The sequence below is a fragment of the Dipodomys ordii genome, unplaced genomic scaffold, assembly GCF_000151885.1.
Source record: "Dipodomys ordii isolate 6190 unplaced genomic scaffold, Dord_2.0 Scaffold21, whole genome shotgun sequence".
NCBI classification, from domain to species: domain Eukaryota; kingdom Metazoa; phylum Chordata; class Mammalia; order Rodentia; family Heteromyidae; genus Dipodomys; species Dipodomys ordii.
The window spans coordinates 9,547,086-9,574,611 of record NW_012267237.1 but is presented as its reverse complement, the minus strand read 5'-3'; the positions used below and the strand labels follow the sequence as shown (position 1 = coordinate 9,574,611).

Here is a 27,526-nt window from a genome sequence, read left to right as displayed (position 1 = left end):
CTCTTTCAGGCTTTCTCAAGCCAAATTAGGAGCACAACAGCTTCTGTACTGTGTTTACTACATAAGAGTCTAGACAGTCTGCTGTTAATCACCCTATCACCAGGTTAAGTTGCACACATATGCAACACCGGGTGAAAAGGGCACAGGTAGACTGGGGGGCTCAGCTCCAACTCTCAGCTGAGATTAGTGACTAAGATCATTTGGCCTTGGACTCTAGCTCTAAAATCACAGGTGGATATACACTCTTTTCTAAGTAAGCTTGTGTCTCGTTGGGGCCTTTGAGTAAGTATCAACTCTGACACAGGTGTGAGCAGCTCCTCCAAGTTGACAAGGCATCACCAACCAACTCAACCCACATCACGGTCACACAGAGCAGGAAGGCCTGGGATCCTCTGCCGTTCCCTCATGTAGCATCTCCAGCCTTCCAAGAACCTACCCGAGGAACCAATTCTTCATCTTCTCAGAGACAATCTGCCTAAGATGGTATTAATATCTAAATCCAAATTATTGCTCTGATGAGACAATCAGAAGATGCCCTGAATATGCTATCAACACATCCATCTCAGAACTCTACCACTGAAACAGATCATGTAGAAGACTAGTAGAGACACCCATTACCACCACCAAAAGATTACTGCTTTTACAAAACAAATTAAAAGCCAGTTTAGCATTAGAGAGAATTTTGATTCAAGACATGAACATATCCAAAAGTGGTGTCCTCTGATACAAAAATCTTTGACTTGTGGAACTGTAGCTTGCACCTTCTAATAGATATGCTCTGATGGCCCCCAGTGAAACACACCACTTGGCACACTAGGGGATAGACTTAGTTAATTATTACTATCAAAAGGTAGTCTTCAGAACACCCCAGTCCAACCTGGCCCCCAGGAGCTCAGGGATTCTCACAGGTTGTTTTTCAACACCGGCAGGTCTAAGGCTCTCAGCAAGGAGCTGCCTGTGTGCCCTGCCATGTCACGAGGCTGTCCAGGTGATGTCTCTCTCACAGACTCGTCTCCTCACAAACTCTGACAGGGACATTATAGTGCCGGTCATCCTCGGCAATGAGGGTCACCACTGGCCAGTCCCGGGGAGCATCAGTGGGGTACACTGTGATGAACTCTTCAGTGTTGAACTTGGACAGTCGATATACCTGGATAGTGTGGCGAACAGCATAGGCAAGAAGGAACATTTCAACCTGGGAAGAAAAAGCAAGTATTCTGAGGAAAGCCAAACTTAGAGATGGTTCAAGATCAGCATTCATCCATTCATTCATCATCACAGCCAATATGTGGCAATGGTTAGGCTGTAACTGCCCTAATCTTTTCTCATATATATAGACAAAAAAAAGCAATCCACAGTCTGAATACAGATCATTATTTTAAATAGTCATCATCAATCCTATTTGGCCAATCATGACAATGAGTGCTGCTCTTTCCTACAGCCTCAGAAAAACTATAGATTTTCATCCTGCAGGACGGCTCTCTCTTCCTGGCTCTTGGGTCATTCTGGGAAAAGGTATTCATAAGAGTATGTCATAGAAGGAGGAAGTTACCCTTGATGTTACTTTAGTGGTTGGTGCATCAAAATAATAAAAGTTTAAATACAATAATAATGAAGATCCTTTATGGAAACAAACAGCACAGTGGAATGGGAACCAGTACTATACTGGGTATCTGTGCACAACACATCTATAAAGACATGAAAAGTGCCAGGCTCTATAGCTGGAGCTGACAAGATAAACAAAACCCTATGAATGTGTCTCCTCTCTTGAAAAGACGCTCAATCTCCTTGCCCTTGAGCGTGCAATGGATTTAGACTGTGTTTTAGCAAACAGAACAAAGAATAAGTGATAGCATGTGATTACTAAGATGAGTTCACTGTGGCTTCCTCTTTGTTCTATTCATGGATCCCTCTGAGAAAAGCTAGCTGTCATATAACACGGAAACCTGAACAGCCCTATGGGGAGGCCCATGAGGTGAGGAACTGAACCCTCCAAACTACCAATGAGGAAGTAAGCTTCCTGCCCACAACCAGGGGAGAAAGCCCTGAAGTAAATCTCTCAGACTCTTAAGACAATCATCCTAAACAGCACCATACAAGCCCCATGAGACCCTGGGCCAGAACCACCCAATTACGCTGCTCCTGATTCCCAATCTACAGACGCTCTGAGGCCACATTTGATGGCAAAAACTGCCATGGTCTGAGGTACTACATACACTCTCCAAAGAACTCACCTGTTCAAGGCCACCAGTGTGGCCCACCTGGTTCAGATGGTTCCTCAGCAGCTGTCCAGGGTCATTCGATGTATCCCGAGCAAACAGAAGCACAGAGAAAAATGGGACTTCCTTTCCTTTCTCTTTATCATCATAGAGTTCAATGGCTCTATTTAGCATTAGGAATTTCACAGCTTCATAGAGGCTATATTCTTCTTCATTTGTGAATAGTTCGTCACAAGCTATCTGCCTTGCTTCAGCAGTTCTCATTTCAGCCAGGCCTGCCCACTATAGCAAGAGAGATAATCATTAGAATTCGTGATCTAAACACTGCTGGTACACAAAACTATTCTTCAAATTAGAGGACCATAGGTCACATCCCAATGATTACAATTTTAACTTTCTGATTTGTACAATGGTACTTTTAGACTGCACGAACCCTTATTCAGCTTTCCCCCTGTTAATCTGCAACAGAAGTATGATACAGTAAGGAGAAGCACTGGAGTGATGGAATAGAAATCTCAACTCCTCCAACCTCCCAGACGAGAATGGCCCCAACAACTGGACATAGTTGGAAAAAAGACTGTGTGGGGCTCTGAAGAGAAACTATCACACTCCACCACCTGAAGGGCTTTTGGAAAAAGTTACCCTAGAAACATACAGCCAACCCTCCAAAATGACAGATAGGCAGGGAAGGTTGTGGGGGCTCCTGAATATTCAAGTGTACTAGACTCTTGAGGCTAGGCAGTCGTCGCTCATGCCTGCAATCCCAACTATTTCAGAGATGAAGACCAGAGGATCACAGTTTAGCTGGCCTAGGCAAACAATTAACAAGACCCCATCTAAGTGTAGTGATGCACACCTGCAGGATGTGTAAATAGGAGGATCACAGTCCAAGCCAGCCCAGACAAGAATATAAGACCCTACTTGATTCATGCAATAGGGGACCTGCCCAGCAAGCAGGAGACCCTGGAATTCAAACCTCAGTCCCATCAACAAACAAACAAACAAAAACCCATGAGATTCAAATGAATAAAACCATTCAGAAATTCTTACTGACTACTAATTCAGAATAAATGGGTCAGGCTTTCAGCTACATAAACCAACACTTCAATAAACACAAAAATCCTTTATTATATGTGCTTTTAAGTCACAGTGAAGGAGAAAAGGGACGTGATAAAAACCAGATCTTCTTACCACCATTTAATGTCCCTTTCAAAACCCACTGTTTTTAAAACCAAGAGTAAATATAAATAACGACGACACAGAACATTCTCCAATACTTGGACTGAAAACTGGTACGTCTCTTTCTCTTCCTCTCTCCCTTTCTGGCCCCCCCCTCCCCACCCCACACACACATAGTGGGTTAGCTGAAGTAGAGCTGTGCAGGCTTAGAACCCTGCACTAATGCTTCTACTAGCCCAGAGATTGGGCAGCACAGGCCTTGAGCCCCCCAACACACATGCTACACACATGGGTAATCAAAACAAAATGCCCGTTCTCTTCTCTCTCTTTCCTTTTTAGTGGAAAATAGTATCACTGCACTTCCTTTAACAGTATATATCCAAGTGAATAATATAAACTAAATTCTATGTTTAGTCTTTTGAGGAACCTCCATACTGCTTTCCAGAGTGGTTGAACAAGTTTATACTCCCACCAACAATGCAGTAGGGTTCCCTTCTGCCCATATCCCCTCCAGGATCTGTTGTTATTACAGTTCTTGATTACAGCCATTCTAACTGAGGTAAAATAGAATCTCAATGTTGTTTTGATTTGCATTTCTTATGGCCAGAGAAGTTGAGCATTTCTTCATATGTTTATTGGCCATTTTTATTTCCTCTTCAGAGAAGTCTCTAAGTCTTTAGCCCACTTATTAATGAGGCAGTTGTTTCTTTGAGGATTTGTTTTTGGGGGATTTAAGTTTTTGAGTTATAAGGATATTTTAGATATGAGGCCCTTAGAGTCTGTTGTATGGCTAGTGAAGATCTCCCAATCTGTGGTGACCACTTCTGGACGTTTACCCAAATGACCACAAAACAAGGCCACACTAAAGCTACCAGCACAACTATGATCATCACAGCATTATTCACCATAGCTAATATTTGGAACCAACCCAGATGCCCCTCAGTAGATCATTCAATGGGATTCTATGCTTCCATCAGAAAGAATGACACCAACCCGTTTGTAAGGAAATGAAAGGATTGAAAAAAATCATATTAAGTGAAGTAAGCCAGACCCAAAGAAACAAAGGTCTCATGGTTTCCCTTATTTGTAATATGCAGTATACGTCTAGGATGATCTTATCAGATGAGCAGAAGAGCTCAATTGCCATATACATATGACCACATAAGATGACGCTAGGCAAAATGAATTCTAAGAAAGACATGGACACAAGAGATTTTTCTTTGTTGTTGTTGTTTTTAATGTACTATGTGATTTCTTTTCTTCTTTTGTGTTTTTTGTTCCTGTTATGGTTTATCTCCTGTTGTCACTGTATTTGATTTTGGTAGCCTGGGTATTGTAAATACGTTTATCTGAATTAGGGAAGGAAAGGGGAACAACAGACTGGTGAGACAAAGGACAAAGGGGAAACCAATGCAACAGTGATACTCACAAGACATATGTTGGAAATGATCTGTACAATTATCTGTACAACTTGTCGGGGGACTGGGCGGGGGGAAGGAAAGTAGGAGATAATGAGGGAGGGGGTAACAAATTAGACAAGAAATATTCTCACAACTTATGTAACTGTAACCCCTGTTTACATTACCTTGACAATAAAATTTAAATTAAAAAAAAAAACTTAGTTCAAGGAAGTCATGGATCTCTGGTTACTCAGCTCAACAAAGCATTTGCTGAATGCCTATTATGTGCCAGGAGCTAGGCATTGATAGAAAAGAACAAACAGGATGTCTCTCAGGGAGCTGAAAGTCTAAAAGGGGCAGACAAGGCACTATCTGGGACACATACTAGAACTTCAAAAGTCCATGGTCTAACCAGGTAACTTGAGGCCTGGGTGGGGTTAGGGGAGAGAGAGGGAGGGAGCGAGGGAGGGAGAGAGAGAGAGAGAGAGAGAGAGAGAGAGAGAGAGAATGATGGAAGGGGTGACACTGATCAGTATGAAGTATACTCATAAACTGACAGATGCAACTGAAACCCCTTTGTACAACTAACTCAAAAGCACTTTAAAAATTAAAATTAATTTTGACTCACAAATCTGCTTCCAGAATTGTGAACCAAAATAAATAAATCTCTTTTCCTCAGAAACTTAAATAAATAAATTAACAAAGAGCATCAAATTATCCACCAGTAAAGGCTACAAACTGGTCTGCTGGGGCAATCAAGACAGAACTTTGCACTAATAACAGATGGAAATTATATATTCCAAACCTTTGTCCTTAGCAGGATAAGGGACTCCTTAATTTTTTCAACCAGGTCCTCACTCTTCCCATCAAATTGCAGTCCAAATTTCCATTGCTTGATCCAGCTATATTTCCTTATCAGTTTTTCGGGTAACTAGAATATCAAGAAATAGAGAATTAAAGAGATGTCAACATTCCAAGAAGCCTATCACATGATCCAAGCTGGAAAAACAAACATAAAGTCTGTAAAACTTTACCCTGGTGCCCAGAGTTAATTCCTGCCAAGTCTGTCACATCAGTTTAGGATGGAGGATCTAAATCTGGAAGTCAGGAACTTAAGGAGCTCTATCACGCAGAGGGCTGCTATAATGAATGGTGCTTGGGCTAATAAATATGGGCACAGTCTAGTCTGTACGAATGCCAGCCATAGCCACAACAATCGAAGGACAAGCTCCAGATTCAACACTCACTGGCAGCTCTCTAGTTCCCTAAAATACAACTAAGGAAGATACTTCTGGACACTAGGATACATCCAGGATAAAACCAATACCTGAGACTTTCCTATAAGCATAATAATGCTGAGAGGGGTTTTTTTCCCCAAAAAACCTACTAAAAGACACAGAAAATGATCTTTAAATAATACTTACACATACACTCCAAGAAATAACATTATTGTAGATCAAGTGTGGAATCAGCACAGTAAGAAAAGAACAAGTGAGAATCAACAACCGGGATAAACACAGCCTACCCCCTTGTTCAGAAGATACTGACAGCTACTAAACTACCAGACTACTAAACTCCTTTCCTTTTTTTTTTTTTTGTCAGTCGTGGGGCTTGAACTCTGGGCTTGGGCACTGTCCCTGTACTCTTCAGCTCAAGGCAAACGCTCTACCACTTGGCCACAGTGCCACTTCCAGTTTCCTGGTGGTTATTTATTGGAGATAAGAGCCTCATGGACTTTTCTGCCCAGGCTGGCTTTGAACCTCGATCCTCATATCTCAGCCTCCTGAGTAGCTGGGATGACAGGTGTGAGCCACCGGCTCCCAGCTCTTCCTTTCTTTTTTAAGTTTCTGGAATATTTTACTTAAACCTACATAACAACAGAATCTGGAGTTCGAAGGACAACCTGAGGCATAATGTTGTCAATGACAACATGAAAATCAAGACTTCCTCCTCAGACCCGAGTGTGACAAGAAAGAAGCCATGAACATATCACCTTACTGCTACAAAATTTAGAAAGGAAAAAAAAATTCACTAAATACTCCAACATTCTATGTCAAACTTGTTCAGCAAAGTGGCCAAGTGTTCTCTTCTACTGGATCTAAGACTTGAAGACTTACATGAATGGGAATACTGGCTGTGCCTTCTCAAGCTGTAGCCAGCATGTGAAACTACATGATGTCTACTCTGTCAAACACAGAAGCCCACTAGGAATGTAAAGTCTGCTTCTTATGGCACAGTGATGGCCATCTACATCTACCTCACTCATTAACTTCGAGAGTCAAGTGCTCGTCATTTGTTTACACCTAAGAGCTGTCACAGTCCAGCTCAATGCTCATACTGTCCTGCCCTCCAGCAACCTGCAAACAGGCACCCCCACCAAACCCTCAGATTCATCACCAGAACCTGGGGGGCCCTCAAGTGGCAACAATGTAAAACTACAACTGGGCTCCCGGAACTACAATTAGGTAGAAAACACTGGCCTGGAAGATGTGAGTTGAGAAAGGAGGTAAAGGGAGCCTGGCTGGCATCCTGTGACATTGGCCAGGAATCCAAAAAGCAGTACAACCATCAACTGAATTATTTTGGAGCGCCCAAAGACTTAACCATACAGATGGAAACAAAATCAGTTTCCTCATTCCTTTCACTCACTGGTCAATTGTACTGGAGTGATTAACCAGTTCAGAGCTGTGAAAATTCCAGGTGTCAAAAGTCCAAAAAATGAGACATGAAAAAGAAGCCATTAGGAAACAAAAATGAAATTAGAATTTATTTTTCCAGAAGAAATAAGTGAATATAGCTTTAAATGCTCTCAGGAGTCATATCAGAGCATACATAGTCATTCTTTTCTACTAGGCAGAAATGGGACTTCTGCGAGAATAAGAGACAGATATAAACTGAGAACAAAGACTATAAATATTTAAGAATACAGCAAGTAGCCCAAGTATCATTTCATTTGTCACTATAGAACAGATTGTTTTCTACTCTAGTAAATGCCTATAATTCTTGGCAGCATGACAGATACCAAATGGCTAAAATGTGTTCTTCACCCAAAATAAACTCACAAATGATCTTCAGAATCTTGCTCTAACGAACACTGCCACAGGTCTCACCCACTCAGAGACATTCTAGATTGTAGTGGATGTGGAAACCAAAGCACCTCTACTATGAAAGACGCCCCTTCTCGGGGAGCAGGGTGCTTCCTAGTGTAAGGATAACTAGACCATCTCCAAGGCTGGGGTCCAGTTCAGATGATCTGACTTCAGTTAAACACAGATTGGGATCTGAACAGAAATAGGAAAAACAGGAAGTTCAGAAAAGGGCAGGAGATGTGGCAACACCTGGGGCAGGAGGATAAAATTCAAACTCACAGGCAGGGAAGCGAGTGAGGCTAGAGAAGCTGAAAGCCAGCAGAAATGAAGGCCAGACTCCCACTGAACTCATATTTGGTCGCTCTAGCTATCCTGTTTCCCTTTAATATCCTGAAACCAAGTTTGGTCTAAGAGACAGGAATCGCAAAACACGACCGAGAACATTTTGTGTGTGCGCTTGAGTGCATGTGTGTGTGTTTGTACATGCCTGTGTATGTCAGTACTGCGACTTGAATTCAGGGACTTGCTCTCCTGCTTGGCCTTCTTGCTGATGACTGGCACCTTACCACTTGAGCCACACATCGAGTTCCAAGAGAACATCGTTCAGGCTTCATCTGACAGCAGATACAGTGAGCCACAGATTCCGCCCCTGACTTCTTGCAATCACACCGCCATGCACATCTTTCCACTCAATGACGCTCATGTCAGCATGGACTTCCCAAGAGAAGAGCTGGTGGAGGGGAGGACAGAAATGGCAAGTGCCACCAGAGGGTCTGAGGGATGACTAGAAGAGACTAAAGAGCAGCTTATCACATGCAACAGACTACTTTTGCATATCCTTTCCTTCCCTGACACCTCAAATGTAAAGCTGTGGTGAATCTGTTACCTCAGGAGTGAATGAGCCGATGAAACAAAATATGTAGAGTGACTCATGTCTACAATACTAGTTACATGAGAGACAGAGATTGGGAGGATTGCAGTTCAAGGTCAGACTGGGAACAAAGTTTATACAACCCCCATCTCAATCAACAGCTGAGCATGGTGGTACATCCCTGTCATCCTAGCTATTGGTGGGAATCATAAACAGGAGGATGCAGTTCAGGCAAAAAGTGAGATCCTATCCCAAAAATAACCAGAGTAAAAAGGGCTGAAGGCAGAGTTCAAGCAGAAAAATGTCTACTTTGCAAGCTCAAAACCCTGAATTCAAAGCCCTGTACTGAAAAGAAAGGCAAAATGTTATCAAGAAAACATTCAATGCAAGTTTAAGTGTCTGGAGATTGGCACATCAACACAAGGGCAAGTCCTCAAGGTGGATTAGAACAAGAAATCATTTCTTTGGAAGACATTCAGTAGAACTAAAATTTTATTAACATAAATATAGAATTCATAAATATGTATAATACTTTTCTTCTCTGGCACAGGCCTCTTGTCATTCAATAAAGCATAGATTAAAGTGGGGGGAACCAACAAGAAAAAAAGGAGAAAACTAGAAAGAACATTTAGGAATTTTAAAACTTTTCCACATGACTTGAATGAAGTCGGGAAAACCGTATCAGGGCTCCATCATTCACATATGCAACATATTCTAACACTGAACCCAGACCAAAGGCAATCTACCAGACCTACTTGCAACATTGTAGATGATAGTATCTAAGTGTACCTTGTTACCAGAAAGAGAATTATGCTTTTTTAGAGTATGTTTTTGTTTGATTACTCAGGATACTACTTGCACCAGAAGCTCTTTGAAAGAATAAAAATTCAACATCAAGTGAATCCATAAATTTAAATAGCCCCTTAGTAGTGAAAAGCTCCAAAAGAAAACTGGGGACTAGATGCATGGCTCAAGTACACAGTATGTGCAAAGACCCTGGGTCTCTCCTATACCACAAAGAAAAAGAAAAAAGAAAGGGAGGCAGGAAGAAGAGATGAAACTTTGTCTAAAATTGAGCAATTATGTCATAATCTATAAATTAAGCCACAGTCATCCAGCAGAGAAGTTTAGCACAAAAACAGTGAAATCTTCATTTGCTTTCCTAGTCTCTTATCCATGAATGAGGTATACTTTTGACAACTGACCGACGATTCTGAAATATTTCATTTTATATATATATATATATATATATATATTTCATATATATATAATTTTAAAATGTCCATGTCAAAGAAATAATCAAATATTTAAAGTCTGCTTATGATAAATAGATTGTTAATTTTGATCATTCATACAGGTGTGCTGACTTTCCTGGCTTATAACATAGATCATCACAAAAGTCAGACACAGGTGGCTCATACCTGTAATCCTAGCTGCTCAGGAGGCTGAGATCTAATGATCAGAGTTTCAAGCCAGCCAGAGGAGAAAAGACCATGAAACTCTTATCTCCAATTAACCACCAAAAGGTCAGAAATGGAACTGCAGCTCAAGTGCTGTAAGTGCTAGCCTTGAGCAAAAAAAATCTCAGGGACAGCACCCAGGCCCTGAGTTCAAACCCCAGGACTGGAATTAAAATTAAAAAAATCATGAACTAGATAGGCAGTGTCCTGTGCCCAGTCTTGGTTTTGAACCCTGCGCACATGTGGCTTGGTCAGCAAGTTTCCTTTGACAGTTTTCTCCATCTAGGTCAATACCTCAGCCCCTTTAACTACTCCAAAAATTGAACTAAAACTGTTAATAAGCACTTTAGTGAATGCTAAACAGTTTTATGACTAATTTCTTCTGGAAAATACTAATGATTTCTGATCAGTTCACTATGTGACATCAGCCTGGATACACAGAACCTAGGTGTTGACATCACACTGCAGATACATCATCAGCCAGAATGAGCAGAAAGTGGCAGTCTTCTCACAAGAACTTTGAGAACATGAAGCAACCACATACCAGCGTGAGCTCCGGGTCCTGCAGCCACGGGGGCAGCTCTGCCAGCTGGCTCATAGCCTGGAAGAGTGTGGCCCTCAGTGCACAGTAGTTATCACCACGGACTCTCCTGATGGAGGTGAACTTCTGAGAAACTTCCTCATAGCCCTGGAAGGAGGATCAAAGAATTGAAAATAGTTGTTACTGGCTTCCAATATCAAGGGGAGTTCTGGTCTTGTAGAAAAATTTCCCTCAGACCACTGAAAAATGGAACACAATAGCTGGCTGAGTCTTTCATATAAAACATTCCAATAATTTCCTATTACTCCACTCCTCTTAAAATGAAAGTATTGTATAAGGTGTCTGCATATGCAACAGATAAGATAAACCTAACATACAAAATAATCAAATATTCAAGTCACTAGTCATCCCCAAAGTCAGAGTCATGTTACTTGTAAGCAACTGTGGAAATAGTCACTGTTACCATTTTGAAAGGTTTACTCTGTGTTTAAGAAACATCACAATATTGGTATATTGATACTGATAGTAAGAGAGAGTGTATCTACTTGGAGATTGGAATACGGTAACTCTGCCTTTTGTGTACAATTTTGCTGTGAATCTAAAACTATTCCAACAAAATAAAACATTTTTTGTAAAATAAATGTGTTTAAATTGGTCCCAAATTCTTTCAAGTAAGGGAACATGAAAAGAGACAGATGTACTAAGTTAATATCTCTACATTAAAAAACAAAGTCCCAAGTTTCCAAGGTATGTTATGTGAAATCACATATCATTTAGCAATGTAATCAATTCTTGACAAATGTGTCATGAGGCAATGTCATTATTGCACAAGCATCAGAGTGAACTTACATAAACCTAAATGGTATGATCTGCAATACACCTAAGCTCCATGACCTCTTAATAAACCTTAGCAGTAGATTTAGCATGTTCAACAGCCATCATGAAAAAAAGGATGAGATTAAATTAAGCACAAGAGAAAATTATCCAGTCAAAATATGCCGTAAAAGCTGGGCACCAGTGGCTCACGCTTGTCATCCTAACTACTCGAAAGGTTAAGATCTGAAGATCACAATTGAAAGCCAGCCAGGGCAATAAAGTCCATGAGACTCTTATCTCCAATTAATCATGAGGAAACTGAAGTGGAGCTGTGGCTCAAAGTGGTAGAGCACAAGCCTTAAGTGAAAAAGCTCAGGGACTAAGGGACAGCACCCAGGCTCTGAGGTCAAGCCCCACAACTGAGATGCATGAGGCTACTGCTACAGTAATGTGGCATATCGTTTTATAGTAGACACCAATATATAAGTAACTAATGTAGCTTTCATTACCAAGTTATTATAGATTATATCTAACTGTATGTGCTACATTTTTATATGATGTTTGTGCACAGTAGCATCACTACAAATATCTGAACAATGTGTTGCATTACAATGTACAATGGCTATATCCCTGGAGGTTGGGAATTTTTCAGCCCATCACAATGTTAGAGGTAATTGTATACGTGATTTACTGTTTATCAAAACACATATGGGGCACATACCTGTGTATGTGTATATCAAAGTCTACTGCTAGGAAATGTCTAGATACTTCTGTTAGACTTTAAGTGGATTAAAGTGTCACTTCTGCTCTGTCTGGAAGTAAAACAATAAGATACAAATGGTCAGTGATATGTCTGGTCCCTCAAATTCTAGTATCTTTGTTCATGATCATGAGTGCTACCCTGATTTCTCTAGCGGCACTCTTCCACATTAGTACTGATTGTGTTGTCCCCAGCCCATCAGCCAATCCTTTCCCTTGTCATACTCTTCCTTGACAGTGACTCAAAAATCCACCCCCCACCCTAAACTTATACAAAGAAAGAAGCAAGAACAATGCACATCTTATCCTGAGTGTTTGAGTACTGGAATCTCATTACTAGTCATTCTCAAAGTCTGTGCCATTCAATGATGTTTTATGTGAGTATGAAAGTACTTCTTTCTCGTAATAAAAGCCTTAAAATTGCATTTGCATTTAATGGTCAAACCATACTAACACATAAGGGTTTGTCACTGTAATATATAAAAGACCACCACATAGGTTCACACCTACTAATAGGTACCTGCTCCCTCAGGTGGATCCCTAGCTATCCCTAGTTACCACTAATTATCCAACTGCACCTTCTAATTGCATAAATTACTTGTGCAATTTCAGAGAGGAGACACACTTTCTAAAATTACAGTTGAATTCACATTCATTAACCCAAACAAAAAACAGACAATGAGACAAATAAAAGACTACTATAAAGTCAAGATCTAAACTATTAGTAGACATCCAAGATACTCTGATTATGCCACAGACCTTAACAAAATGAAGTACTTTGACTTATCATTGAAAAGAGGTCAACTGCTAGTCAAATCTTTTTTCCCCGGCATTAAACTAATCCCATACAGGAATGATTTTAACATGACTTTCAAATTACAAAATGTTTAGGTAACTCAGACATCTTCAGTAAAGGACTTCAAGATGACAACAGTTAAAATAGATTCTTTGAAGAAGATTGGGCCATAAAATAGAATTATAGGTCAGAGGAAGCATTTCTGTGGAAGGTGAACATGTAGACACAGCTTGGTCCTGGCACTAGCATGGTACTGAGGACCAATGGAACAGAACAGAAAACCCAGAAATGAACCCACAGACCTTTGGCCACCTAATACTTGATAAGGAAGCCAAAAACTCAGATTAGAAGAAAGCCTCTTCAACAAATGGTGCTGACAGAACTGGCTATACAGAAAACTTAAGCTAGATCCTTATATCACCTTGCATCCAAATTAAATCTAAATGGATCAAAGACTTCAATGTAAGGCCAGATACCATGAAAATATTACAGGAAGGGGTAGGGGAAACACCAGGGCTACTAGGCATGGGTCGAAACTTCCTAAGAAATGATTCAGAATTACAACAAATCAAAGAAGACCGGATAAATGGGACTGTATCAAACTGAAGAGTTTCTATATGGCAAACAACATATCTAGCAAGATAAACAGAAAACGCACAAAATGGCAGAAGATCTTTACTAGCTATGCATCAGACAAGGGCCTCAAAAATATACTTAAGAGGTTAAAAAATTAAACCTTCCCAAAATAAACCCTCAACGAAACAATAACACAATTAATAGAGAGCTAAAGAATTAAAGAGAGAGAAAAATTAAAGAGAAACTTCTCTGAAGAAGAAAATAAGAGTGGCCAACAGACACAAAGAGATGTTCAACATCTCTGGCAATAACAGAAGTGCAAATCAAAACAACACTGAGATTCCACTTTACCCCAGTTAGAATGACCATTATCAAGAAAACTAACAATAAGAAAATGCTGGTGGGGACTGGCCAAAAGAGAACACTACTACACTTTTGGTAGGAATGTAAACCTACTTAATCACTCTGGAAAGCAGTAAACATAGAGCTAAACATAGAGCTTCCCTATGACCTAGCAATCCTACTCCTGGACATTTATCCCATAAACCACAAATAGAGCCACACTAAAGCTACCATATTCACTACAGCATTGTTTACCATAGCTAAGATATGGAATCAACCCAGATGCCCCTAAATGAATGAATGGATCAAGAAAACATGGTATATATATATATATATATATATATATATATATATATATATATATATATATAATGGAACTCTACTCTTCCATCAGAAAGAATGATACTCTCCCATTCATAAGGAAATGGAAAGATCTAGAAAAAATTATATTAAGCAAAGTAAGCCAGACCCAAAGAAACATAGGTTACATGATTTCCCTCATTTGTTGTAACTAGAAAGTGCCTATAAATCTACAGGTAAATACACTGAATGGTAATAGACAAAAATACATACTTGGACACAGTGAGAATATCCCAAGGATGATATTCTTAGGAGAGGATCATAAAAGCTCAAGAGCTATGCTCATATAAAATTATATTTATTGAAATGAACTCTATGAAATGGAATCGAGGATTTTGTTATTTTATTTTTTGTTTTCCTTTCTCCTTTGTCACTGTTTTTGTTTTCAATACCTTTGTCATATATTTATCTATTTTGGGGAGGGAAGAGAGGAACACAGAAATGGTGGGAAAAAGGGTGAACAAATGCAATAGTTAGACACTATGTTAAAAATGAACTATACACCTTGGGTTGGGGGGAGGGCGGTTGAGAAAGAAAAACTGGGAAAAGGCAAGGGAAGAGGTGACACTGTTCAAAAAGAAATATACTCATTATCTGACTTATGTAACTGTAAATCTTCTGTACATCACCTTTACAATAACAATAAAAGAAAAATAAAATTTTGTGATCCAAAAAAAAAGAGCATTCACAACAGCCCAAGACAACCATCAATGGAGGTCCCAAGTCTGAATCACTCAGTTGTATTTTTCAAAGAAATTAAGTTTCTAAAATACTGATGCCAGTTCTATATTAGGACTATGACCTAAATAAGTCCTTACCTTTGGAAATGTGTCCTCATCGCTAAAATTAGAACATCAATATTCACAAAGTCTAATAGCAGTTGCCTTAACCAATATCTAAAAATATAAGTTATAACCAACTATTTGAAAGACCTAAAATATGTGCTCCTCTGCTGTACCTTTTTCATACATATTGCTTTTTGAGTGTTTCCCCTCCACTCCTTTTTACAGTAGTCCATGATGTCCATCTCAGGAGCCACGCTTAATCTGAGTTCTGTCAAAGAATCAAAACAAGAAACAAATAATGAAACAAAGAATAACCAAAACAACAGTATTGCTTTACATGAAGGTCACCTGTCACTCCTTACTTTCTCTCTGACTTCATTTTTTAAAATCCAGAATTCCACCACTGCCTGTGCCTCTAGTCTAGGCCATCACCAGATAGCCATGGCAGTCTCTCAAAGGGTCTCCCTTGTCATCACACCATCCAGTCCATCCTCCACCTGGTAGCTAGCCAGAGTTGCCCACCTAGAACAGGACACATTGGGTAACAGTTCTCACTGCTAGTTCAGACAGCTCAGAGAGTTTTCCGTCTTACCTTCATTTGCAAGAAAGACATGCCCTGACTCATGAAAACCCCTGAATGGCCCCCACTACCCCTCTGGATCAGCTCCCATTGCTCCCCACATTCAGTGTGCGCCTATCCTACTTGTAGCTCCCTAGATGCTCTGCAACACCCCAGCCGACCTCTGTCCCATCCCTGCAGGACAGCTCCCTGCAGCCTCTGTCTTCTGATGCCCCTACACCATAGTATCATACACACCTCTTTGCTCTCATCATATGCCATTCTGATTTTTTCTTAATGCTTATCAATACTTGCCATATTTCTTTTTCTCTAACCTCTATACAGTGAACTCAAAAAAATGAGCTTCTTGACAGTAGGATTTGTTTCTCAGATGCATCCTTACTCAATGTCTGAAAATGCACTGACCCACAGGCTTCTGTGAACATTTTCCTAATCAGAGACTCAACAGTCTGAACAATAGAAAATACTTCTACAACTTAGTTTTTCATATCCATTATAAAAAAGATAGCACATATAATAAAAATTACACATAATTAATTGTCTGTGCTTATTTATATGCTGCTTTGGTGCCTTAAAACTGTAACTTGTTGAAAATAAACTAGAAAATAATGGAGCACTCACTGTCAGTTGATCCACCAACCTCATTTGATTCATGACCTCAAATTAGGATTACTACTCATGATCATGCAAATATTACAAGGCTAAAAAAATTCAGATTTTCTTTGTTTAAAGCATGAAGTTTGGGGTTTGGTCTGTGACAAGACAGAAGTGTAGTTATGATCATGCATATGACAGCATGTGTGTGTTTTAGGAAGAAAATGAGATACATTCTCACGTACACCTTGACTTTTTTTTCAAAACTGGTGAAGATGTACGTTAGTGATTTAGGACATAAGCCTTAAAGTATATCACAATGTATTTATCCCTGAGGTAGTTACACATAAAACAAGTGTTTCATTTAGCTCTATTTAACAAATATTTACTGAGTGTATAATATACGCCAAACACTGATCCAGGAACAAAAGAGAAAAAGGCAATGAAAACAGATTCTGTCCTAAAAAGAATTACAGACTACTGAAGAAGACCACAGAGAGTGTGATCAATACCAGGATGACTAAGCAGCACCAAACTCTCCCTGCAATAACTGCAATATAGGACAATTACATCTTTTTAAGTAACTATTGAGAACTTTTTTTTTCTTTAAATATCAGTATGAGTCCTTTCATAGAGAAAATCAACCGTTTACATAGAGGGAAAATACCATATATACAGTACTATAAATACATTTATCTGTGGCATACATCAGGGTTAGTTTAGAGGTAAAAATGGCCCTAAGATATAATATACAGAGAATACGAAAGCCAATGCCACACAGCCAAACCTTCAGAAAAGACTCTGCAACTCTTAAATTCAAGATATACTTTTTGACTGTCTTCTTAGCACAAGAACACGATCCCATTCCTGTACGAAGGGGACGACATCTGCTTTTCCACTCACCTCCCAGCAAAGCAGGAAGAACTGCAAGGCACAGAACCTTTCTGGGCCTTATGTTCCCACCAGGCAGGGGTATGAGCCTAAAAAGAAAACACACTTGTGGCACAGGAAGCCTCCTTTCCTGCTGTCCTCACTCTCACTACACCAAGACAGGCCTGGCCCCTGTACAGAGCTGGCCAGGCCCACCACCTCAGGATGGAGGGGAGGAGGCCTAGGGCCTCACGTGGGCAAGAGGCCAAGCCACAGGCCCCAGTTCCATGCTACATCAGGGGCCTGTGGGAGGAGTAGGTTAGGAAAACGGGTACTTGCGTAGCTGACAGCACCAAGGATTACTTGAATTCATTTTGCCATAATTTTCTGGAAGGAGGACTCCAACAACTAACACATGCCCTACGCAGGCAAGGAGCTGGAGGTACAGAATCAGCCCACTGAGCACGAAGTATAACGGTCCCTTTTTTACCTTTTGCCAGTCTATCATCACTGTCTGCAGAAAAGCGTATTTCTACTGGCAAAAAAAATAAAAATAAATAAGGGAAGTTGAAACCCCAAGTGGTAGGAAGGAGCTGAAATAACCAAGTGGTTTGGTACTTAACCACCACATGAGTAAGAAAAGTAAGAATCAGACCCTCAGGGGTGAGAAATTAAAAGGGAAACCCCTCTTAAGATGTTCAGACTCTCAGGGGATAGACTAAGATAGGAATATAAAACATTTCTGTAATAAGTCAGTTAAGAAACAATTTAGGCTTTGAGTGAGGTGAACTACTGTCACAGCTACTCAACTTCACTCTACCACCAAAAATGCTATGTAAACTAAAAAAATTCATACACTAAAAAATTATAAACTAGGCACCAGTGGCCTGTAACCCTAGCTATTTGGAAGGCTAAAGTTCAAAGGACTGCAGTTCAAGGCAATCGAAGTTCAAGCACAGCAAAGAAGTTATGAGATCCCTTCTCTCCCAAAAGCTGGATGCACTTGTCTGCATCTATCACCCAAGCTATGCATGAGCCTAAGAAAGGGAGGACTGCCGTTTCAGGCCAGCCAGGCAGAAAAGTCTAAGAGACTTCACCTCAATAGAGGGAGCTTGGCTGACGGTGCCTGCCTGTTGTCCCAATAATGGCCAGAAGTGAATACAGCAGTAACAAGATCTGAGTGCATGCTCAGTCAGGAAGTGGTCCTCTATCTCAAAAATAACCAGTGCAAAAAAAGGATAGAAGCAGTGGTTCAGCAACAGCAAGCACAAAGCCCTGAGTTGAAAGACCCAGATGGCAGGTCAGATGTGACCTGGAAGCTACAGACCGCTGACTCCTGGGGTAGATAAAAAAGACTGTCACCAACAAATAAGGTGAGAACACTTTCTGTGTCCATCTGGCCTCTGATTTGGAGAGTGAACACTGTTAAAGGATATTACTTCAGGAAGGCAATGAACTTGGACTGAGAACAAGGAGAGTAAAAGGGTTAATTTTACTCTCAGACTAATGCTAGAAATTACAAGACTCATTGAAAAAGTTGGCAATCTGTGTGGAGTACAATACTGGGCAAAAGAGAAACACAACAAAACCTAGAAAGTAGAAGAGAAAGCAGGAGGACTCGCAGCAATAACAAAAAACGACTACATACATTCTCCTTAGAAACAGGCTAACATGAATGATTTGAGCAACACAGCAGAGCATCCTCTGAAATTCCATGGAGGACTGGAACAGTGAGCCCCAGCACCTCTCCAGAACTACTACAAAGACACCTACACTGGCTACCAAAGAGAAACGTTCACAAACTTTTGAGAAAGACTCCGAAATAATCAAATGTCCTACGCGACACCTATATCCCAATTATAGTGAAAATGCCTTTGTTAACCATAAAGTAAGCAGAAGCCAATGCTGAAAACAAACCAGCAGAACACATAAATGACACAGGTAATGAAATGTCACTTGTGAGTTATGTTGGGGAGTTCCATCCTTGACTTCTGCCTGAGGCCTCCCAGAGAAGAAAGGGTTTGCTTCACTTGTAACTCTGCTAGACAAGTCTCCATGGACCAGAGGAGGCCAAGAGAGTAGTTTACCCAATGATGGGCCCTACCAGAAGTGACAAGAGCAGGTCAGACAGAGAAGCACAGATGACTTGTAACCATAAAATGTGGATTGTGCTTTCAGTCCCATGATTATTGTTTTTTAGGCAATTAGATTGTCATGGATGTGTATAGCCAGCTTCTTGGTCTTTTCACTGGAAATGGAAAATGCATTTCAAAGTCAAACTCTCCTACGAATGTCAAGAAATGAGCTGAGACAGGGTAACTACGAGATAAAAGCAATTCTCACAAGTAAAAAAATATGAATGCAAAGAATGCAGTCAGAATACTTGCATTAAAATTGTAAAACTTTAGGAAAAACAAACTGGGGTAAAATAAACATTGGACGTATTTAAAGCTTTTCATACAAGAATATATCCAAGGAAGTACATGCCCATTTTATGAAAGCGAACAAACTGACTTAACTGTTTTCTACTATAAATAGTAAAAACTCTATAAATGAAACAGGAAACATACCTGATGCCCCTCTTTCATGAATAAGTAATTCTTTCTCCTTTTCTATTTCATCTGCAGCACGGTATATGTCCTCCTCACTGAAATCACACCAAAGTAGACATTTTCAAATACTGTTGGATCACAATATACAGCTACTTATAAAATGTATGAAATACAAAAATATTTTCACTTTTTTCACATTTCCTGATGACAACCTGATAAAATAGGGGTTCTACATCTTCAGATGTTCATGCTTCTACCTTACCACTTTCTTCTTCAGCATTTCTTTGAATGGGACAATTTATGCCACTCCGAGGGCTACAAGACTCCACAGCCATTTACGTTAACATCTATTAGCATGTATCTAATCAGTGAAGCTCCTGAACTGATCCTGCCAATTTCCAAGGGGAATTAGCTAACAAAAGCATTTATTATATAGGAATTCAGGCCAACTGCCAACTTTTATAACATGTCACAGGCAAATTTCAACAGTTCTTCCAAAATCAGAATTCAGAGTCAACATTACAAGTCTCCAAAGCTAAAGATCCTCCTGGGGGCGCCTCTCCCTGACCCCAGCACTCACCTGGCCAGCCAGATTGCTACATTCCCAAATGTGCTAATGACTACCACTAGTACTGATGACTTTTTACTCGCACACTGGCTTCCTCAAGTGTCTCAGACTAGGAAAAGCTTACTAAGGAGTCAGGGAGAAAATCTCACTAGGTACTAAAGATGAAGAACAAGACTCTTTCCCCTTTTCCCCTCAAGATTCACCCCAAAATGACAATGAAGGGAAATTGAAGCACTCTATCATTGCTGAAAGCAGAAGACATGTGAAAGCCCAGTTGGAAAGCAGTGGTAAATGACAGACAGGGATATACGAAACTGGTGGAGAGGCATCTGTGGAAGCAAGGCACTAAGCCAGCCAGAAGCCCAGGAGGACTCAGCAGCTAGTGACAAGTTTCTAAAGGTACACAGACCATTCTGAACTTAAAAACAAGGAGACTGGGGGCTGGGAATGTGGCTCAGTGGTAGAGTGCTTGCCTAGCTAACATGCATAAAGCCCTGGGTTAGATTCCTCAGTAACACGTAAACAGAAAAGGCCAGAAGTGGCGCTGTGGCTCAGGTGGTAGAATGCTAGCCTTGAACAAAAAGCAGCTCAGGGACAGTGCCCAGGCCCTGAGTTCAAGCCCCAGGACTGGCAAAAAAATAATAATAATAAAATTAAAAAATAAACCAAGGAGACTGGATGTTAACATCTACATCAGAACCCTAACTCCCTATACGCTACCCAACCACAGCACATCCCATCCTAAAACAATAATGACGGCTGGGGGAGCCTCTAGACACAAGGGAACATGGAAGGAGAGGGTGTCAGGTTAAAAACAACGTAAGGAATAAAGCAAATGACTAAGATTCTAATACCCTTAATACCCAGCTCCGAGCACATGGAGAAAGAAGAGAGGGTCAGGAGAGAGAGAGACAGAAGAAGGGATGCTAAAAGAGGTAGACTGAGGTAGGGAGTGCTGGAATCTTTCAACACTTCCCAGATGCTGGAAGGGACTCATGTCTAAATGTACACCTGCCCCATCATTCCACTGTCAGTCCGAACACTGGATCAACACTATCCTATGCTTTCACACCTGTGATTGGCTCCAGGTGTTCTCTCCTCTCAACTGGGTCATACTCCTGACCCACCTACTGCACAATACATCTGGAGAGGTACTGTGTGGGTGAGCTCTCTCTAAGAGCAACAGTTGGAGTGGGAATCCAGTACTTAAGACTAGAGTTTATGGGGCTGGGAAGGTGGCTCAGTGGTAGAGCGCTTGCCTTACATGCATGAGGCCCTGGGTTCGATTCCTCAGCACCACATAAGCAAAACAAAAAAGCCGGAAGTGGCGCTGTGGCTGAAGTGGTAGAGCACTAGCCTTGAGCTGAAGAGCTGAGGGACAGTGCCCAGGCCCAGAGTTCAGGCTCCACAACCGGACCCAAAAAAAAAAAAGACTAGAGTTTATCCATCCTTCATTCAACCCTTATTAGCTATATGTACAGTGGTTACTAGTGTCTAAGTAACTACTTATTGAAAAAAATAATATTCACCTCAGGACAGTTGAGAGAAAAGGCACATATAATTAGTTATAATCTTAGCTATTCTTTTCCATTCCTACTAAATATCCATTTATATAGAGTATTATTCTACTTTCCCTCTCTAAGTAAATTTGCGGGGGGGAGGGATAAGGAAGGAGATGAAAGAAGAAAAGGAGAGGAGAAAAAGACCAATTTAATAGTCTTGGGATGAGAAACGAGTATTATGGAAAGGTACTTTCCTTGTGGGGTGATTCCAGCGAGACTTGAAGTAAGAGTGTGACATCACCCATGGAGCCTGTGCCAGAGTTCAAAGCAAACAGATGCCTGAAGACTACAGATCAAAGATCTAAAATAAAATCTGACTAGATGTGTTCACTTTTCTGTCACAAATTTAACAGCTACCTTTCAGCTTCATTCCTAGCTTTATCACTGAAATTCTGTTCCCTAGTCAGTCATTTAAGCACATCACTTTTTTAATATTTATATTATCAGAAGATGTCTTTGGGCAAGTCACTTCCCTAATTTTGCTCTCAGTTTTCTCATTTCCAAAAAAAAAAAAAAAACTAGACTAAATCTGTATGATTGACATGGTTCCTCTTCCACTCTTGGTTCTAACACTCTATGCATATATTTGTACTTCAAGTAAATTCTGTGGCTATACTGTATGTTACTTGGCTCTACTTTGGTCCTCTTTTACTTGACAAAATAACAACAGAAAGAATTTAAGCACAATCCCAGTTCCCTGAAACAGTTCTCCAAACAAGAAATTCACCAGATGGCCACAAATAGGAATTTTTACAAGGATGAACAAGAAAAGAACAGAAAGAAACCAACATCAGAACCACCAGAAGTACATGCAAAGGGAAGACACCAATAAGGGAGATTATGGAAAAGAAAAAGCAGTGATTCAGGATCCAGTATACAACAGAAGCAAAGCAGAAACTGTAGAATAAAAGGTCCAGAATACATGCAAATAAATTATTTTAGCCACAACTAGATTTCACTAGGACTCTATGAAAAAATCCTTGCTAACTTTCTTGGCCACCAAGGATAAATGGAAATCAGCTATATGCAATATGACCCTTAAAAAGGATCCCAAGGCTGCAAATCCTTGTAGAAAGGTTGTTCAACTAATGAAGTTCAGTCAGCACAATCAGAAAAAAAATGAAACAACTAGAATAAAATACTTATCCAACTAAAGAAAGGAAGGACATGGAGAAAAGAGAAAAAATAATTTTTAGTAGCTTAAAATATTTCAAGGTCAGAATATACTTCAGTGTTAGAGTACTTTCCAATATACACAAAGCTCTATTCAACAACAACCAAAAAAAAAAGACGAAATGTTTTAATTTTTTAAGAATTAGAATACTTTAAAAATATTTAAAATGATGACAAAATGAATTTATACTTAAAGCTATCTCAAAGTTCTATTTGAATTTTCACTAAGGAAAGGGAAGATAGGGCAACAATGTAAAGGAAAGCAGTTTTTACTAGCTAAAATCAACAATGCTGAATAGTTCCAGAAATCTCGCTACTTTGTGACTAAGTTTTGGGTGAGGAAAGGAAAGCGTCCACTCTGGTAAACAGGCCACTGTCATCCAGAAACATGATCACCACAGCATTTTGTTCTAGAAGGTAGTGAGGGAAAGACACGAGTCTTAAGGGATTCAGTGTGCTAGTATGTCTGTCACAATTAGCACCATAAATTCATTTCTTAAAAACATCTCATTAAACAGTACTTACTCACTTTCTCACAACCTGGAGATGAAATGTATTCAATTAGTTCCCACATACAGAATACAGTGACCCGTCAGAGCCCCATAGAAAAGAGCTCACAAACTCAAAGGAAAACTATTAAAGAGTTTCTTGTAGTTAAAGGATAATAAAAAAATGGGATGATTTTCTTTTGTACTGGAGTTTGAACTTAGAGCCTCATACTCAGTCTGCTTGTTCATCTATCAGTGGAGCTACCCCTCCAGCCTATCATTTTGCTGATTTTGTAGATAAGCATTATGGACTTTTCGGCCCAGGCTGTTTTCAAACTTTAATCCTGTAGATTTCAGCCTCCTGAGTAACTAAGATTACAAGCATGAACCACCAGTACCCAGAACGATTAATTCTTAATAGTAAAGCAATGTAAGCATTATGAGAGTACAAACTAAGTTATAATTAGCATTGTTGCTCTGTTCAGACTACCATAGTAACAAATTTTAATACTTTTTAAAAAACTAACTTCTCACCATTTATGAACCTTTCACCAATCTGTCTTTAGTTATCAAATGAACTAAGGATGGCTTTGTTCAGCTCTGAACTTGAGCCCTGAAAGTCATGCCTAACTTGACCTGTCTTGGAAGACTAATAGCCCAGGCAGTGTTAGTGAGACTGTCAACCACTGTGACACTAACACATCTTCCCACACAGACAGGAAAAGCAAAGACCATTCAAGCCAGCCCTTCTCCACCGCTCAGTGGTTATCAAGAGGAGCAACACATCAGACTGAGGAAAGTACCGGCACCCAGGCCAAAATTCCACCTCCTTCCTGCTGCAAGTGGACTTTCCTTGGCTTGCTCATGTTATATATGTGACTTCCAGAGGTATGAGGAAACAATGAGGCTTGATTCTTTGTGACATTCCAATCCTGATCACTAAAGCAAGCTATTTATCAGATGGGGAAAGAAAAAGGAGCCATTGTTACCCCATCTCATCCACACCATACCTTAGGAGCTGGGGCAGAAAACACACCACAGGACAGTATGCTCAGCAACACTTAGGAACAGATTTACTACTTCGGAGGGAGAATTCATCTTCTGTCCTAATGCTGGCCCAAAACATGCACAAATTTTCCCTCAACTTCATAGGGCATTGCAGATGATCTATGCTCCCACAACAGAGCCCATCCACAAACTTTGGATTCAGACCTGCCCCACCCTCAGGGGATGAGAAGAACAATGCAGAGATCTCTCTTCCTAATCTGGCCTGGCTGTGTGCTTGAGAACCAGAGTGACTTAGCAGAGCTAAGGGTAAGTAAGAAGCAGACCAGCAGGAGTAACTTCTGGAGGGAAGCAATCATAGGACAAAGAGCACAGACACCTTAGCAGTGAGAGAGCTTCCAGAGACAATCTGGTTTAAGATTTCTTCAAATGGGACACTAAATTACGCTGGCATCTCCTGGGGGCTGTCCCTCAAATGAGCTGTTATAAAAAGAAGGAAAAATCTCAAGGAGATTTACAAAGCAGTTTATCCCTGTGGCTTATTTGTCCCTCTTCCCTATTCCTCTCTCTTGAGCAATGCACAATTATTGGAAGGAATCAATGTAACCTATGTTGCTAGGACTGCGCCACCCTTCACCCTCTGTAAAGCCACAGCCCAAAAATATCACTCAGCTGCAAACAGTTGCCTTGATTTTTCTAACTGCCTTCCACCAAGTGTATTCAAAATGACTCCACAAAATGAAACATTTGCAATCATATAGTTTATATTTCTGGATGCAAATATTTGCATTGAATCTATCTGGTGTAAAGAATGTTTTTTGCTCCAATGTCCAAAAAAGAGATCTCAAAAGTACATTACACTACTCTAATTTATACCAAAGTATTAAGCTGCAAATGATCCTATGGGATTTTACATACACTGTAAACTGTATATTTCTATGAAGCTGCAAACCAATTTCTCTAGCCCCTGAGAAAACATCACAAAGACAAACAGCCCATATAACACTGATTCAAAAAGACAAATACACTAGAAAATTTAAGATATAAAGTTCAAAACTTAACATCTGAAACTTACATGCATCTCCCTTCTTTCCCTATCTAATGAGTTAATGAGGAATGGAATAATTAAAGACAACAAAAAGAAAGAGAAAAACTTAAGCTAATAATAAAACTACAAAAAAAATCTATGGAAGAATGATAAATTATGTCCCGCTCTGGTTTTTATGAGTTGTTCAGGAAGAGGTGGCAGGGAGGCCCTGAAACCTACTCTTGAGTCTTCCTGGCCAAACTGCACCACATGAATCTGCAAATGTTTTCTAGTGGAGAAGATGACAAACCCAGGCTAAGATTTTTAGGTTCATTTCAACTGAAGGAAGATAAAAGCAGCATAAAGACTTCCTCCTAGAGGCCCCTCCAAGTGCATTTCCCCAGTACCATTTCCCTTTGTGTTCAGCGTCTGAGAAGGACATATACCAGAAAACCTGCCACACAACCATGTGTGCTTTTTGGAACATGGTCTAGCTTCACATTTCTGCATCTCTCAGAGGGTAGGAAAATTTGCTCTGACCTCGGCTGAGGCATAGCACCCATGCCCAAGGCATCTAAGTGGGGTTCTGGGTCCAGCCAAGGAGGCAGCAGTCAGAAATCAGTATGGGAGGGCTGGGAAGGTGGTTCAGTGGTAGAGTGTTTGCCTCATATGCATGAGGCCCTAGGTTCAATTCCTCAGCACCACATAAGCAGAAAAAGCCAGAAGTGGTGCTGTGGCTCAAGTGGTAGAGTGCTAGCCTTGAGCTCAAGAGCTGAGGGACAGAGTCCAGGCCCAGAGTTCAAGCCCCATGACCAAAAGAGAGAGAGAGAAAGAGTGAGAGCAAGAGTGAGAGAAGCGAGAGTGAGCGAGAGAGAGAAAGAGAGGAAGGAAGGAAGGAAGGAGGGAAGAAAGGACGGATGGAAGGATGGAAGGGACAGACAGTATGGGACAGAGGGAAGAGACCTACTTAGCCTGTGGTGAGATGTGAAGCAGCTCTCACAGTAACTCACACACGGGCCTCTACGTGGGTGCTAATATAAAGGAAAATAATAAGTGATGCTATTTAAAAATCAGGATATTTCACACAAAAGCCAGAAGACCCAACAAGTAGAGGCTAGAGCTGAGGTACAACTGTCCACAACAGAGACACAACTCGGCAGGTCTACCTCGGAAGTTCTCTGCTGAGCTCTGGGAGGAGACCCGACTCTAAATCTTTCCCCAGTGCCCACAAACACCCTTTACATGAATAATTAGCATCGCACCTGGATGCCCAATAAATGAAACCCATCAAGGCCCAAGGCAAAGTACTATGCAAATGCGTAATTGCATACACTCTATCTACATGATGGCTTCCAAGGGACACCTTTTTAGAGATTAAAAGTCCTTTGAAACACCTCTGACCACGGCACCGCCCGGCCAGTGGGTTGAGCACTGTCGGTCCGTTCTGGAAGCCAAGGCAATGGGCCAGTGTGGGCAGCCTTCCCTCCCCGCTGGGCGCCCGCTCCCCGCCGCGCCCCACTCCCACGCGGCAAGCAGGGGCTGGGCACCCGGGGGGGGGGCGGCCGCCACCGTCCGGCACCGACTTCCGAGCTCTGCTTTGGAAAGGACGGAGGGATGTGCGGCCGGGCGGGGTGGGGTGAGCGGAGGAATGGGGTCCGGCGGCGCCCCAAGTCTGCCCAACAGGTGGGACGCGGCGCGGGCGCCGACCGAGTCCCTCCCCGGCCAGGTGGGCCGGGGGCTCGGGGGAGCTGGTGACCGCGTGACGACTCTTCCGGAGCCCGAGTCCCGAGCTTTCCGGAGCTTTCCTGACGGGAAGCGACGTCGAGCGGGGGTCTCCGGGCGCGGTGACACCTGAGACGCGGTGACCGCCGCCCCGGTCCTCGTGAGGAGAGGACGCCGCGGGAGGGGACCGGG

The 27,526-nt window shown here is 41.1% G+C and overlaps 1 protein-coding gene across 1 annotated transcript in view; it reads right to left on the bottom strand.

Annotated features, from left to right (window-relative positions):
• Positions 1–69: 69 nt before the first annotated feature.
• Positions 70–27,526, bottom strand: part of Otulin (OTU deubiquitinase with linear linkage specificity) — a 31,946-nt gene continuing 4,489 nt past the window's right edge. The window contains exons 3-9 of the mRNA XM_013013846.1: positions 27,007–27,491; positions 19,808–19,884; positions 15,367–15,461; positions 10,763–10,906; positions 5,604–5,729; positions 2,235–2,501; positions 70–1,195 (exon numbers count right to left, since the gene is read on the bottom strand). Of these exons, the coding sequence (XP_012869300.1) occupies positions 1,001–1,195; positions 2,235–2,501; positions 5,604–5,729; positions 10,763–10,906; positions 15,367–15,461; positions 19,808–19,884; positions 27,007–27,491 (1,389 nt within the window). The 3' untranslated portion in view covers positions 70–1,000. The remainder of the gene's footprint in view (positions 1,196–2,234; positions 2,502–5,603; positions 5,730–10,762; positions 10,907–15,366; positions 15,462–19,807; positions 19,885–27,006; positions 27,492–27,526) is intronic.